The sequence below is a fragment of the Malaclemys terrapin genome, chromosome 8, assembly GCF_027887155.1.
Source record: "Malaclemys terrapin pileata isolate rMalTer1 chromosome 8, rMalTer1.hap1, whole genome shotgun sequence".
NCBI lineage: Eukaryota > Metazoa > Chordata > Testudines > Emydidae > Malaclemys > Malaclemys terrapin.
In genome coordinates this window covers 98556853-98572082 of record NC_071512.1, presented here as the reverse complement: position 1 = coordinate 98572082, position 15230 = coordinate 98556853, and the positions used below count along the sequence as shown (strand labels likewise).

The window sequence follows — 15230 nt, the reverse complement described above, 5'->3', positions numbered from 1 at the left end:
GAGAGGGGGCTGGATTGTATTCCATTTTGGGCATCATTAAGAGAATGAGGTTTTAGTTTCACAATTTATCAAGAATTAGTTGCAGGCCCGATCACTTACCCCTGAAGAACTCCCCTGGAGCCCACGGAGATGTATCAGTGTCAATGCATCACAGTTTGAAGATAATGGGGTTGCACAGGTGAAACTGAACCCCTAGTTTGGCCTGCAGAACCTTCATTACAAGTGATGAGGAAGAAAGAAACTGGGTTGGCTCTCAGAGCCCCAAACGATTTTTTTGCAGGGCATGCAGCTAGAAAAACATCCTTTTGCTTATATACCAAGAGCATTCAATGGAGAATCACTGAGAGAGAATAAACATGGAGACTCACAATGTCAGTTTTACACAGTCACTTTTCATAGTGGAACCATAAAAGTTACATGAATTCTCTTTGGTTCAACCAGATGAGTTATCATGCCCCTGGTCAGGGATATCAAAACTGGATATCATGGTCATCAAAACTGCTCTCCTATCTTTTTTGTACACAAATAGCTTGCCACTGACAGAATGCCACAACATACTCAAAATCCACACATTCTGTACAGAGTTACAACAGCGCCCATCCCTCAACATTACTCCCCTTACATTTGGTGTTTCCCCCCTTAACTAACGTGGCTGCTTTTTTAAGTATACCGCCGACACAGCTGTCCCAGATGCAAGCCCATTGGCATTCCATCTGATATCTTAAAATGACAACAAACAACCACTTGAGTGATTTCCATGCCAAACATAACAAGTCCGCTCCAAATATACGCTAATATTTGGGAAGGCGAATTTGGAGGTGGGGAGGAGGAGCTGAAGAGCACAATAGGTCAAAAAGCATTTTTTATGCAGCTGGGGAGTTACGAAAAATTGTTAAGTGCTGAACCCTGTGCATAATGCCGGCCAATGTTTGTGCCCTTACAAAACTAGGGAAATGACCTATGAGCAAAATGGCAATATAATAATAGAGATCATAAACAAGATAATGAAAACATGTAATTCAGCACAATAAAGAAATGTCATTATGACCTGCTTTTTGCTGTTGGCCACCATTCAATAACTGGTAATTTAGCCGTGAAGGAACTTATTTCTATGTATCTGTGATCTGTCAGAAACAGTTCTCAATTGAAAAATAAAGTTACTGCTGTTCTTTGATCTACCGTTGTGCATGGGACTTTATATTCTGTTCGTGCAAGAGTACTCCTAACTGGAAAAGTTTGTACTTTTTAGCACACGGACCTTAAAGTCTCTGTGTTATAGAACACTGGATCATTTATAATATTAATCAGCCCCTTTTCATACCTTTCATCCTTTAAGTGGACAGCAATCTGCAATGCAGACATTATGTAAATTGTATGGGATATCTTAAAAAATTGAGGCAATATTAAGTGCTTTCTACGGGGTCACTCAAGTGAGAGAATCAAGTCAACCTGGAAAATCTCGTTAGCTTTTGGCCTAAGGTCTGGAAAATTATTTTGGTAATTATAAAAAGTACAGGATGCATTTTTATGTTTTTAGAAGTGTATCTTTCTTGCAGTGTTTTGAAGTATTTCCCCTTCTGTCAGTCACAAGATGTTCTGTTTATGGATGAAATTGAAAATCCCATCTGACACCATACAACATAGTTAATTGGTCTATCAAATCACCTTCCAGGTCTATCTAAAAGGCGATGGTATTTATGCTTTAGAGGCTTAAGAAAGCTCAGATCTTTCTTTCTGGTTCAAGTTTTCAAGGCTATCTTTGCCACCCATGAGACATAGAAACATAATTTTTTAAAATGAAAATTTAGATTCTGGCGCTCTATTCTGTGACAAAGGATCTGGGATAAGGATTTGGCCCATTACATGCATGCAGCTTGAGTGCCTCTCTAGTTGGCTGATATCACTTCCTTCTGGCCCAATAATTCCTACATAAATATTCAGTGGATTTATGTGTAAAAGACAGAAAAAGAGATGCACATATTTATGACTGCAGCCCACTATGAAGCAATAATTTTGAATTACCATGTCTGTCGATGAATACAATAACCCATTGTTTTTCATTTACCATTTGTTTTGTTCCATGCAAGAGGAATTAAAGAGATAAAGGAAATACAAAGACTGGTCCCAGATGCAGCTGTAAAGCAAGATTTGTCAATTGGTGTGTTAAAAGTATCAGGCTGGCCACCATTCCTAAAGCTTTGCATTCCAGCTTTTTAATTGTATCGTATTTTCTGCATTTAATTAAATATTGAACATATGACTTCGTTATTTGGGACGTGATCAAAAAACATATAGCTACTACTCATCGCTACTCTATGGTTGCCAGACTCAGCTGTATGCATTTACTTATTTGAACAACCGGGACATATGGAACAAGAAGGCAAGTTGAATAAGAGCTTGTTTCTATTTTACTTTTAAGCAACGGAGGAATAATAGCAGAACAGGTTTAAAATATGGAACATTTTCAAGTAAGGCAGATTAGCTTTAGAAAACTATGCTTATATATAAATGCAAGTTAGGGAAATCCAGATTAGTTGTGGTCATTAAATCCAGTCCGTCTCAGTGGGAGTTTTCTCAGAGTAAGGACTGCTGGATTTGCTCCAATAAAGGGACCATAGCACTTTTCAGCTAGCCCCAGTGTCCTGACCAAATTCTAGTTTGTGCAATTAAATTTTGCCTACATACATATACATATTTTTCATTTCTTCCCTGAAACTCCAAAATCTGCCATGCAGTACTAAAATATGCCTGTATTCTAGTGAAGGCCAAATTGATTCCTGATTTAATGTTTGTAAAGCACTTTGGGATCCAGTGAGATAAAAGCTTTTTATTACAAAGAATAATAATGTATTAGTTGATTATTATTATATATCACTATTATTATTCTAAGTCATATGGATTTCAGAAGATGGCATTTTCATGAGTACAACATGTGTATTTTCAATAGTGTCATGAGAAAACAAGCACCTTCATAATGGCTTTGTAAGAAGAGAAGAAAAGGATTCTATAATTTGAACTTTAAATCATAATGTGGATTGTATACTTACATGTATAGTAATCTGGACTACTGCTTTTCTAATGCAGGCAGTGCGATTTATTGCACGTTCTTTCCTAAATTCCATGCAAAATTCATTTCATGCATGACTTGCAAAGCAAAACTTGCATCATATTCCTGGGGTACCCAACGTTTGAGACATGGAGGGCCACAGTGACAACTTGGTAGGAGATGCACATCATTTGGATGTAAAGGTATAGACATTTTCAAATAAATACATTATTTTCTTGTAATTGAATTTTATATGGTAAAGGAATAGAAATTGCATATTGCTGAGCTAAATAAAAACTGCTGCTAAAGTTTATCCACTTTGTTCACACCCTGCAGTTACAGGGAGAGTGCATCCAGATACCACATCACAGGATTTTGCTTTGCCCTCGGCCAGGATTATGTATTCCTCTAATACTCACTGACAAAAACCTTCATTGAGCAGCTAAGGTTCCCAGTGGTATCTCGTGCCCTTCCAGACTGCCAAGTTTAGCAAAACTCAAACCTCTGAAAACCAGGAAACAAAGAGTTAAGATATACATCGAATGCAGCCTTAACTCTGCCCCTTCCCCCTCTCCCCCCCCGAGCTGGCAATATCCACCCCCAGGCATTCCAGCTGTATTCATTGCGTTAGGCATAGCTGAATTGAACGGTGGAGAAACCTGGCACAGCTGTGATTGTGATATGAGGCAATCTGGGGGGCCCTGCTCCTGGTGAAGGGAGGGAGAGTCTAAGTCCCTCTGCCTGCCCCTCACCTTGTGTGTGTGATGAAAAGAAACCGGTGCAGGTGTACCCTGAGGGATGAGTTTGTGTCACTGCAACACGGAGCTGTGTAGCATACATCAGTAGCAGTGCCCTGGCGTCTTTTTCTCTTGGGGATTGTCAGCAGTGAAGTGGGATATGAAAGTGGTGTGTGGGTGTTACAATGGGTAACATTATCCTAACTGACTCATCTTCCCTCTACTTCATCAATGCTAACTGATGAATCCATGCTGGTGATCTGCCACAGGAATCCCCAAGGTGGAAAAGTAGCAACATGCCCAGCAGTCATCTCATCTCTCTCTGTAGAGCACGTGTAATTTATTATCTTCCAGAAAACAGTTAGATCCTCTTCCAAACTAGCTGTACAAATTAGCATGGCATACGTCCCAAAAGTCAAATAACCAAACACCATTAATAGAGGTGGCTAGTACCGGTAGCTATGTGTCTACCCAATTATTCTCAGATTTCTGCCAAAGGTAGGGTTTGAATTTACCGTGTTTAGGTGTAGCTCAAGTTCAATGACCACAGCAGGTCCCTTTGATCCACCAAGCTACAGTGTCTTTGGCAACATTTCAATATTGCCTGTCCAAAGGGGCAGAGGGTCCCATGCACTAGCTGAGATAAACGTCAAGTGACTATGATCAGTTTGAGGACAATCAGAGCCACAGTACAGCTCCAGGTGTGCAGGCGGGGGGTGGGGTGGGGGGAGGAAAGAGTGAAAAGAACCCTATGATTTTGTTAAATGCTGATTTTTTCAATGGCTGTATCTTGGGAACCCCTTGCTCAAATGACCCCAAATTTGGACCACTAACACTACCCAGCATATCCATGAGGCACAGCAAAATTCAAGACAATCTGAATAGGCATGTGAATTTTAGAGCACTTAGGAGTGTTGCCCATGAAACAGAAAGTGCCTCTCAACCTTAACTATAGAAGAGCTGATGTTCTGCCTTAATACTTAGTTATTTGTGAAAATTCACATGCAGGATTCAAGTCTGAAAACAACAGACTAACTTGGGTGTAGGGGTTACCTTGTGAGTATGAGCCAAATGTTTGCATTACAGGAGATAAAGATGTAACCAGATGTTTTCAACAGTGTGTGTTGTTTCAAATGTCTAATAAATCCACCTGCAAGGCCCTAGCAGCAAAACAACTAATTAAATACCAATCTTTCTTTTTGCTATTTCAGATTACAATAGTATGGATGCCAGGTATTATAAAATTTGAAGAACAGCTCTGTGTAACCTCGAAATCTTGTCTTTTTCCCCCAACAGAAGCTGGTTCAATAAAAGAATTTTATTGAAATTTTATTGAGGAATTTCACCATGATTTCAATAATTTCCATCCCACCATCAACCTCAGCCTAGATCAATCCACACAAGCGGTCCATTTCCTGGACACTATTGTGCTAATAAGCGATGGTCACATCAATACCACCCTATACCGGAAACCTACTGACCGCTACACTTACCTACATGCCTCCAGCTTCCATCCAGGACACACCACACGATCCATTGTCTACAGCCAAGCTCTAAGATATAACCGCATTTGCTCCAATCCCTCGGATAGAGACAAACACCTACAAGATCTCTATCAAGCATTCTTAAAACTACAATACCCACCTGCTGAAGTGAAAAAACAGATTGACAGAGCCAGACGAGTACCCAGAAGTCACCTCCTACAAGACAGGCCCAACAAAGAAAATAACAGAACACCACTAGCTGTCACCTTCAGCCCCCAACTAAAACCTCTCCAGCGCATCATCAGAGATCTACAACTTATCCTGAAAGATGATCCTTTACTCTCACAGATCTTGGGAGACAGACCTGTCCTCGCTTACAGACAACTCCCCAACCTAAAGCAAATACTCACCAGCAACCACACATCACTGAACAAAACCACTAACCCAGGAACCTATCCTTGTAACAAACCCCGATGCCAACTCTGTCCACATATCTATTCAAGTGACATCATCATAGGACCTAATCACATCAGCCATACCATCAGGGGCTCGTTCACCTGCACATCTACCAATGTGATCTATGCCATCATGTGCCAGCAATGCCCCTCTGCCATGTACATTGGCCAAACCGGACAGTCTCTACGCAAAAGAATTAATGGACACAAATCTGACATCAGGAATCAAAATACTCAAAAACCAGTGGGAGAACACTTTAACCTGTCTGGTCATTCAGTGACAGACCTGCGGGTGGCTATATTACAACAGAAAAACTTCAAAAACAGACTCCAAAGAGAGACTACAGAGCTAGAATTGATATGCAAACTAGACACAATCAACTCCGGTTTGAATAAGGACTGGGAATGGCTGAGCCATTACAAACGTTGACTATCTCCCCTTGTAAGTACTCTCACACTTCTTATCACACTGTCTGTACTCGGCTAGCTTGATTATCACTTCAAAAGTTTTTTTTTTTTTTTTTTTCCTCTTAATTAATTGGCCTCTCAGAGTTGGTAAGACAACTCCCACCTGTTTATGCTCTCTGTATGTGTGTATATATATCTCCTCATTATATGTTCCATTCTATATGCATCCGAAGAAGTGGGCTGTAGTCCACGAAAGCTTATGCTCTAATAAATTTGTTAGTCTCTAAGGTGCCACAAGTACTCCTGTTCTTCTTTTTGCGGATACAGACTAACACGGCTGTTACTCTGAAACTTGTCAATAAAAGATATTACCTCATCTACCTTGTTTATCTAATATCCTGGGACAAACACAGCTACATACACTGCCAAAAGATATTAAAAAAGCATTCGGAAGCCTTTTCAAAAAGGCATTTTTTCACAAATACTATTACTTTTACATTGACTTAGATAGTGAATAAACACTTGCTATATTTCAGAGCCAAACGAAATGCAGAGACATATTGGGAAAGTCAGGTGCTTTCTCACATCTATTAGCAAACACCATTTCTCACAAACTTGGACACATGTTTAAGAGTATATATTAATTAGTGTTATTATTTACTTTATTATCTTTTACAATGCCTAAAAGTGGCTAGATACTTTATAGAATATAAAAGACGAGGTTCCTGCTCCAAAGACCTTACAATCTAAGTTGTAGGCGCGACATAACAAATGAACGCAACAAACAAAAGGGAGCATTTTCAGCAGAATTTTCACTTTTGGTTTTGAAAACTGATTTTTTTTTTTTTTTTTTTTTTTTTACAGGAAAGCAAATATTTTTATTGAAAATTTTTTGGTTTCAGGTTTTTTGTCAAGACCCCCCCAGAAAATTTCAAGCAAAATGAAAATTTTTCCATGAAAATATTCATTTTAGCCAAAAAGCCAATTTTAGTTGAAAAAATGTTTTGATGAAAAACAATTAGACCAGCTGTAAAATAAAGCATACCACAAGAGGGCTGAATATGAGCAACCTTAATTCTGGTATTTCCTGACTTTTGGGTGTTTTACTTTGCACCCGTAATATTATTTTAATGTATTTTCCAGTGGTTTTTATTTTAAAACTGAAAACCAGAAATTCCATCATGGCGATCCATATTGCTTTCCACAGATCATAAGTCGAACTAGAACCTTTAGATCCACGGCACAGACTTCAGGCACTTGAGCTAAAGGAGTAAGCCATTGGAGTAGCAGGGTGTCATCCTCTGTGTACATCAAGCACTAGTGGGAGATGAGATGCACACTTTGCCAGTGGATTGCACAGATATTCGCTCACAGCGGAAAAATGCTGAGACTTGGGAATCTTAGGTTCTATTGTAGGTTCTGTGGGGAGAATACTATGGTGGACACAGAGCCTTTTGCCCTTGTCCTCTGCAGCCTGATACAGCCCAGGGCAAAAGCTATCAGCATGTTTTTGTCCCAGTCCGCCCCCATCTTCCCTTGGGTTCATGTCCCAGTCCCTCCCCGCTCCAGCTCATCAGCTCAGTCCCCCACCAGCTCCCAGTTTCCCCATTCCTTTGACTCCCTGTCTTAGTCTCCCCCACAACTCTTCATTTCAATCTCCTATTCACCTTTCCAGCCATGCTCTCTTCTCTGGGCTCAGTTCCTGTTTCTAGTGTCACAGTGGCCCTTGGTTGGCGGGAGAAGCAATTGCACAGAAAGTCCTATTCAGCTCTGCATCCCTGGAATGGAGCAGTACAGACATAATCTTCAGATAATTTAGCTGCCAAATTCTAACAGGTCTCTACTGGGCATGTACAAACAGAGTTTCAGATGTTTATATCTGGGCCAGATTAGGGCAAGTTTTCATGAGGAAGGCAAAAGGCACATCCCTGACTCTAGGGTGGCCCCCATACCAAATTCCAAATCCCTGCTCCAAACCATGGAGGCACTAGAGCAGTGGGTGGGCAACCTGTGGCCCATCAGGGTACTCCTCTGGTGGGCCACGAGACAGTGTTTACATTGACCATCCGCAGGCACAGCTGCCCGCAGCTCCCAGTGGCTGTGATTCGCTGTTCCTGGCCAATGGAAGCTGCAGGTGGCCATGCCTGTGGATGGTCAATGTAAACACTGTCTTGCGGCCTGCCAGCAGATTACCCTTACGGGCCGCAGGTTGCCCACCACTACACTAGAGGTTCTTAACAAAACAGTAATGTGGGCAAACCAATGCATTTCCCGCTAACCTCAGTCTGAGAAACAGCTGAACCATTTTTGCTGAAGGGGGGCGGGGGGAAGAGGACAACCAGCCAAACGTAGCATGGAAGATTTCAGCCTGAATGGTTAAACTTATGCAAAGTTATAAACAACTGAAAACAGGTTTTTATAATGGAAAATGTTGGGCAACCTTACCTATAGACGTTGCTAGCTGCGTTGCCTATGATAAGAGCATAACACTGTTCCAAGATCCCTGAAGAACCTGTGTCCAACAGCATGAGCTAAGCACAGCCCAGAAAGGCTTGCCACAGAATTTTCTTTTGTTTACGTACAAACACTAGAGCGAGACTTACTTTACAATGCTTATTTTCGGTCTTAAAAAAGTAAACATGAAGATTTATCTTTGAGAGCATGTAAAATCTCCGATAAAACTGAAACTGTCAAGGGTAATAGGGCTGGTTTGGAAGAAATACCGCCTTTTAAGCACACCATCTATAATTTCATCAGATTTCACAAACTAAGGAGCAGCCCGCATGGTTTCCAGGATGACATTTACATACCATAGTGACAGCAGGAGTGTTAGAAATGCCTCGATATCAAAGCTAGGTGTGGCGGGAAATGGTGCTAGCACTTCAATAGCTGGTGCCCTTCCCTCTGAGTCAGTACTGAACCAACACTTTACTATGGGTTAGGGGTCCCGGTGATGCTAGAGGTGCTGTCATTAAGATGAGCTACAATACAAAAATCCCAATCCCTTGCACTTAGAAATGGCCAAATTCTAAGCCCAGCCTTAACTCGATCTCCATTTTTTGGTGCACAATACTGTGCCTGCAATTTAGGCTAACGAGATGTCCAAGTCTGAGCTCGCAAATGGGACACGTTAACATCAGTGCCTTACATTTTGCTCCCACCAATAGGGAGAGCAGTCGCTGAAAATCTGGCTCGGGACCTCCTATGGCAACTTTTGCAAGAATAAAGGTGCTAATCTGAATGACCTGGCCTAATTCCATTCAGTCCCAATATACAGTACTGTAGGTTGCTAATTGAGCAGCTGCTTTGTTCCACTTCTGCAGTGTCTCCCTTTCTGTTGTAAGCAAATAGATTTCTCTATGTATGAAGTGGCTTTGGGGTCATTTGGGATGAAAGTCGCTAAATGTAGGTTATTCACTATGCAGAGCAGCCACTGTTGAAACATGAATTTCTTAACTAGTTTTAATATTTTGACACACTCAAAGGCACTAGTACATGTTTAAAGCAGTTTTGGGGTTATAGGAGTATAAAAAAGCAATTGAACCAACTGGATTTCAATCTTATTTTTTACTTCCTATAACCTGAAAACAGACACATCAATAAAACAAATTTAGTTTAAATAAGAGAAGGAATTTGCTCCTAGGCTAAAACCTTGTGTGGCAAATTACAGCCTGCAATAATTTTTTTATGGGCAAGTTATAAACCCCTGAAAAATGAGGCTTAGAACAGAAACACTGGAAAACCCATAACTACAATGACACCAGCAACTGCTGCAAGAGAGCTGTTAGTTCGCTGTATGGTAGAACTTGGCCCCATCTAACGGAAGTGGCGAACTACTTGGTAAAAATAATTCATTTTTGACTATAAATAACCTTTTTTCCAAAACCAAAACTTCTCTTGGATTTTAAAATAAGAATTCCAATTGTCTATTTTAAAACAAGAATTCCAATTGTCTATTTTTTCAACAAAACACCCAAATCCATTTTTAAAAATTGTTGTTGGATCCAAAACCTGAATTGTTTTTTGGTTTCAAGTTTTCAAATTTTGCTTCTCCCCTTTTTTCCACCCTTTCCCCTCATTTTGCCCACTGAAAAAAAGGGAGAACAAGGGAAAAAAAGGGAGAGAGAGTGACAAAAATGAAGAACAGATACCCCCCCCTCAAGTTCCATGTTTATATTTTGGGGTTATTGGGGGGGATAAGAAAAAAAAGAATTATTTCATTTAAAATTTTTTACAAATGAATTTTTTTTCCACAAAACATATTTTTTTGACCAGCTCTATTTAAGACCTTCTGCGGACCCTTACAAAACCAGAGAGGCTTTCCACCAGATTGCCCTTTTCACCTTAGTTTCAGTAGCAATAGATTCATGGGAGTCTCTTTGAGGATGGTTTTACTTTCCTCCCTTCCCCCACCAAAGTAAGCTGTTTTTATTCTTTTTATTACATTGCATACTTAATATAAGCGAAAAACAAACAATGCTAGTGGATTAATACCAAGTGCCAAGATTCGTCTCTCAAACCTGTTTGACAAAGATCTAGCCATCATCGTGAAAAATACCTTCTATTCGAGCTTTCTGCTGTCTCTCTGCCAACACACACAATGACAGTTGTACACACCAGAATCTTCATGAGTATTCCCCGTTTTCTCATCATCTCAGTACATCATCCTTTATTTAATTACAAGTCTTGGCTCTGCTTTGATTTTCAGTTTATACTAATGATGTTTGATTGGCAGTAACTTAAGTAAAATCACAAACTTATGTTAAATTACCAGATTATTTATGTACTTTTTGCTGTACTGTTCACAATGACTTCAGTGGAACATATGGAACAAATAATGGGATATTTAGAAATCAGGAGTTTATAAGAAACTGGAAACAACTTGATATAAACCGTTTAAAAACTATATTGTGCTTCATTAAAAAAGATATATATTTACCTTGTCTGTCTGATTTTACAGGAAACAAATGAGAGAGAGGTACTCACCATTGTAATTGGAGTGACAACAGATTTCATGGTAGCTGCAGATTTTTGCTGTCTTAAAGATTGGATTCGCTTTAAGGCTGCACTACCTACTCACATTGCTGTTCCATTTCAAAACACACCTAACATTAATAGTGATTGGGACTATGTTCATCATACCAGAATGGTACTTTACACGATTGAGAAACAGCTGATTTTAATTCACCTTGTGCTAAATTGTACCCTTCAGCCACAGTTGCATGGCCCAATCTCTCCCTGAACTTCACAGTGGGCAAGAGGACTGTGCAGCCTTCAGCATGCTTTAGGTTGGGGCTGCCTTGCTTCTCAGATGATGGCACTGAAGCAAAAGTGCACAAATTTGGTATTGCCTACGGCTCATCATCAGACTACAAATTAGAATAGAAGCTGCCAGTTAAGGTGACACTGATATGTCAAGAAGTTACAGAAAGCACAAAAAGGAATCCCCTTATCTGTATAGCACCTTTCATCCAAGTGTCTCAGTGTTTTACAAACATCAGTTAATTGAGCTTCTTGATACCACTGAGATAACAGTAAGCACTATTCCCATTTTACAGATGAATAAAGAGAGGCACAGAACGGTTAAATGATTTGCCCAAGGCTACATAGCAAGTCAGTGGCAAAGCTGGTACTATAACCTAGGTATCACAATTGGTAATGCCCTTTGCTAACCACTAGACAATAATTTGTCCCCATCTCAATGTTTATTGCAACAAAGATTGACTTCCATCTTTAACAATTTGCAATTAATCTTATTTACATATACTGTACAAGGCCTTCTTTGCATGTATTCATCTGAGGATCCAGGACAGACCCTGTCTCATGGTAATGTATGTCTCAAACCTTTCCAAAATTAAATATGAGAGAGGTAATATCTTTTATTGGACCAGCATCTGCTGGTGAGAAAGACAAGCCTTCAAGCCACACAGAACTCTGGTTAAGGCAGACCAGAAGAAGAGCTCTGGGTGGCTCTCTCACCAACAGGAATTGGTCCAATAAAAGATATTACCTTACTCATCTTGTCTCTCTAATATCCTGGGACCGACACGGCTATAAAATTACACTGCATACACAATTAAATAGGACATGTACTTTTGAATTAAAAAAAAAAAGAAAAGAAAAGAGTATGATTAGGCCACAAGCCCACAGCTGTCTGGAGGGATTCAACAACATGCCAGGCTGGCTTTATCCCTGGTTCACTGGAGTTAGATCAGGCATGAATTTGACCCTCCAATTTTAACTCACACTCCTCTGTCTCTTTGGTGTGAGTGAGGGGATGATTAGAAGACCCTTGGAATTGTCCTGTCTTTTGTCACTTTTGATTACAGCCTAATTACTATGTAAAGTAGTGCTGGGCCAGAGTTGTTTGGAATTTTCAGGAACTTTTGGAAGAAAAGGGTGTTTTTATGGTCTAAAGTAAATAATTCTCTGATAAATAATAACAGATAATACTAAGAAACTCTATACTTCTAATTAACAGTGCTCAAATTCTTCAGGATTGGCCCAGGCTTCACCGTTATTCTGAATTATCAGTCCCGTGTTTCACTTGACTGCTTTCTGCCAGCAGAATGGAGTTTCACGCTGCAGCCAGAACTCCTTAGCAAACTTTGAGAAGGAATAAATAGTAATAAATACTTTTTAAAGCCCGTCCCAGAAGGCTGAGCTCAGCAGCAAAGTCTACTTAGTCATCTTATTAAGTGTTACTAACACTTCTGAAGTACTGAATGGTCCTTAGTCTTTAAAAGGCACCATTTTGGGTACAAGAATCTCTCTGCAAAACTGTTGGAGCATTATGCCCAGAAGGGAGTTATTAGGAGCTGAGTATGGAGCAGCTCTGTGGTTTATCACACCAGGTGGATAGCAATGAAAGGTTGACCTATCTTTCTATAGAAAATTTTTGTTTTGTTCTTGCTGATTTTAACATGAAGGTACTTTTAAATCTCCATTCTCTGGATTATAGGCCCGATCCTGCTCCCAGTGAAGAGGACAGGAGTTTAGCCATTGACATTAAGGAGAGCAACAGGAGCCTTGGAGGCAAGTCTTTGTATAGTATTGAGCCCAATTTCTAGCCAGTGGTGCATTACAATGAACAGCTTTATATAAAGTATTACTTTAAAAATATAATGTTTTTGCAAACAAAGTGAAGATCGTAACAATAAATGACAAATTCAAGTAAACTCGAACAGTGGTCAATTTGTTTAAACTTTGGTTTAAATTTGCAAGGTTTATTGAAGAGAAGTTTCTAAACTGATTATAGAATTAAAATAGGTTACTTTAAGTCACTTGATTATTTTTTATCTAACCAGAAATGGCCCCAAGAACAGTCAAGTAACAGCAAATCATAATGGTCGAAAGCACATAAATATCCTTTGACATACTTTTTTCAATAATCTTATACATACTTTTTAACAAGCCTCTATAACACAGAGAACATATGAACCCTGGTAGTATACTGTATGGCAAGCTAGTTAAGAATATATTGCATTTATAAACTATGCACAACTTTATGAGTCTCTAGCTATAATTTCATCATAGCACGGTAATTGGAAAGTCTGCATAATTTTGGAAGGATATGTGTTTTAGTTAAAAGAACACTATTATTGCTAATTGGATACCAAGCTTACATTGTAAATCAGACCAAAATATGGGCTCCTAATTACAAACTTTTTTGAAACAAGCACTGTATGTCTTTACATTATTTTTGGCTAACAGGTTACTTAAATAATTGTAGGGTTACAAAGTCCATAAATCTTTTCTTTAGCTGTGACTGATGAAATGTTACAGGATAAGAACTTACGGTCCCAAGGTAAATATCTGGCTTGGCAGCCTCATCCCCTCAAGTGAATCAGGTTAGAGGCTGTGTAAGTGGCTGGCAGTGGCACAGCACCACACAGAACAGGTAAGAAGCAGAAGGCTGGTATTAGTGTGCGTAGCGTGCTGCAGCTTACCACATTTTAAACAGCCTGGGCTAGCTTTTTGGCACCTGGAGCTGAAATCTTACAGCCATGTTCTTGTGCGGAATGAACTTGTGTATTAGGGTTTTACAACACCACTAACAAGCTTTTACGAAGCTGTTAAGGTTCTGAATCCAGAAGCGTGGTGCAAGACGATTTTAAAAATTATTTCTCAACAATTGTTTAAATAGCTTTTCCTCTCCCCTCCATCCACAGCTGTGGCGGGGGGTAGGGGATAGGGGCAACAGCTCATTGCCAGGTGGGGAATCAAGGTGACAAAACACCAACAGGAGTAGGAGCGCTCAAACTATCCTGGGTCTGATCCTGTGTGGCTCCGAGTGTCTGTTGAGAGGTGCCAAATGTCTAAATTCCCATTGGAGTATTTGGGAGTGGAAGGTGTTCAAGAGATGCTAAGGATCTTGTAGAATCAGGCCCTCTGAAACCAAACCAGTGAGGCTATGCAACCACAAAACAGCCAGGCCCCTGCACCTCAATACTGCAGCACAGGAAATCTGACTCATTCCTCCTGGCAAGGATGTTAATATTTAAAGAAGAGATTCAGCATCTTTTTCTTAAAGAAAAGCTTCCAGTCAAACCTATAGGCAGAGGGAAAACCCACATGTGTTAAAAGGCATGAAAAGGAGGAGGAAAGACAGTGCCTCCTACTGCACATAATGCAGCCCAGGGCGCCATATATGCCAAGCACCGCGTCTGTCTTTTATTCTCTCTCCACTGAAAGGAAATTCAAATCTCTTTTAAAAATCTGTTGTGAAGACAACAGTGTATTACAAATCTTTGAAAATCCCTTTGATTTTTCTCAATATTTTCTAGCAGCAAGAATGACTGTAGGGCTTTAAAAAAAAATACTCAGCAGTGGTGATGCTGTTTAAATGTCAACCTGGAGAGCATCAAGGCACAGGCCATGTGTTCCAGATTTAAAAACTGTATTCACTTTTTGATATACCGTTCAGCAAGTACTCATTGTCAGACAAACTTAATAATCTGTTCAACATGTTTCCTTCCACCTCCTCTTCAGGGTTCAGCTGGTGTAAGTCTGATCAAGCTATCTAGTAATTTTAGTGTCTCAACAGCCAGTTTGAGTAGAGGGAATCTACCCCTCACTCATATATTACATAGATTCTATC

The 15230-nt window shown here is 39.9% G+C and overlaps 2 protein-coding genes across 2 annotated transcripts in view; one reads left to right on the top strand and one right to left on the bottom strand.

Annotated features, from left to right (window-relative positions):
• GLIS1 (GLIS family zinc finger 1) overlaps positions 1-15230 on the bottom strand; it is a 285319-nt gene that overhangs the window by 78661 nt on the left and 191428 nt on the right.
• The window catches only part of DIO1 (iodothyronine deiodinase 1), a 277465-nt gene continuing 268319 nt past the window's right edge, over positions 6085-15230 (top strand). Inside the window, exon 1 of the mRNA XM_054037076.1 lies at positions 6085-6164. Within this exon, the coding sequence (XP_053893051.1) occupies positions 6128-6164 (37 nt within the window). The 5' untranslated portion in view covers positions 6085-6127. The remainder of the gene's footprint in view (positions 6165-15230) is intronic.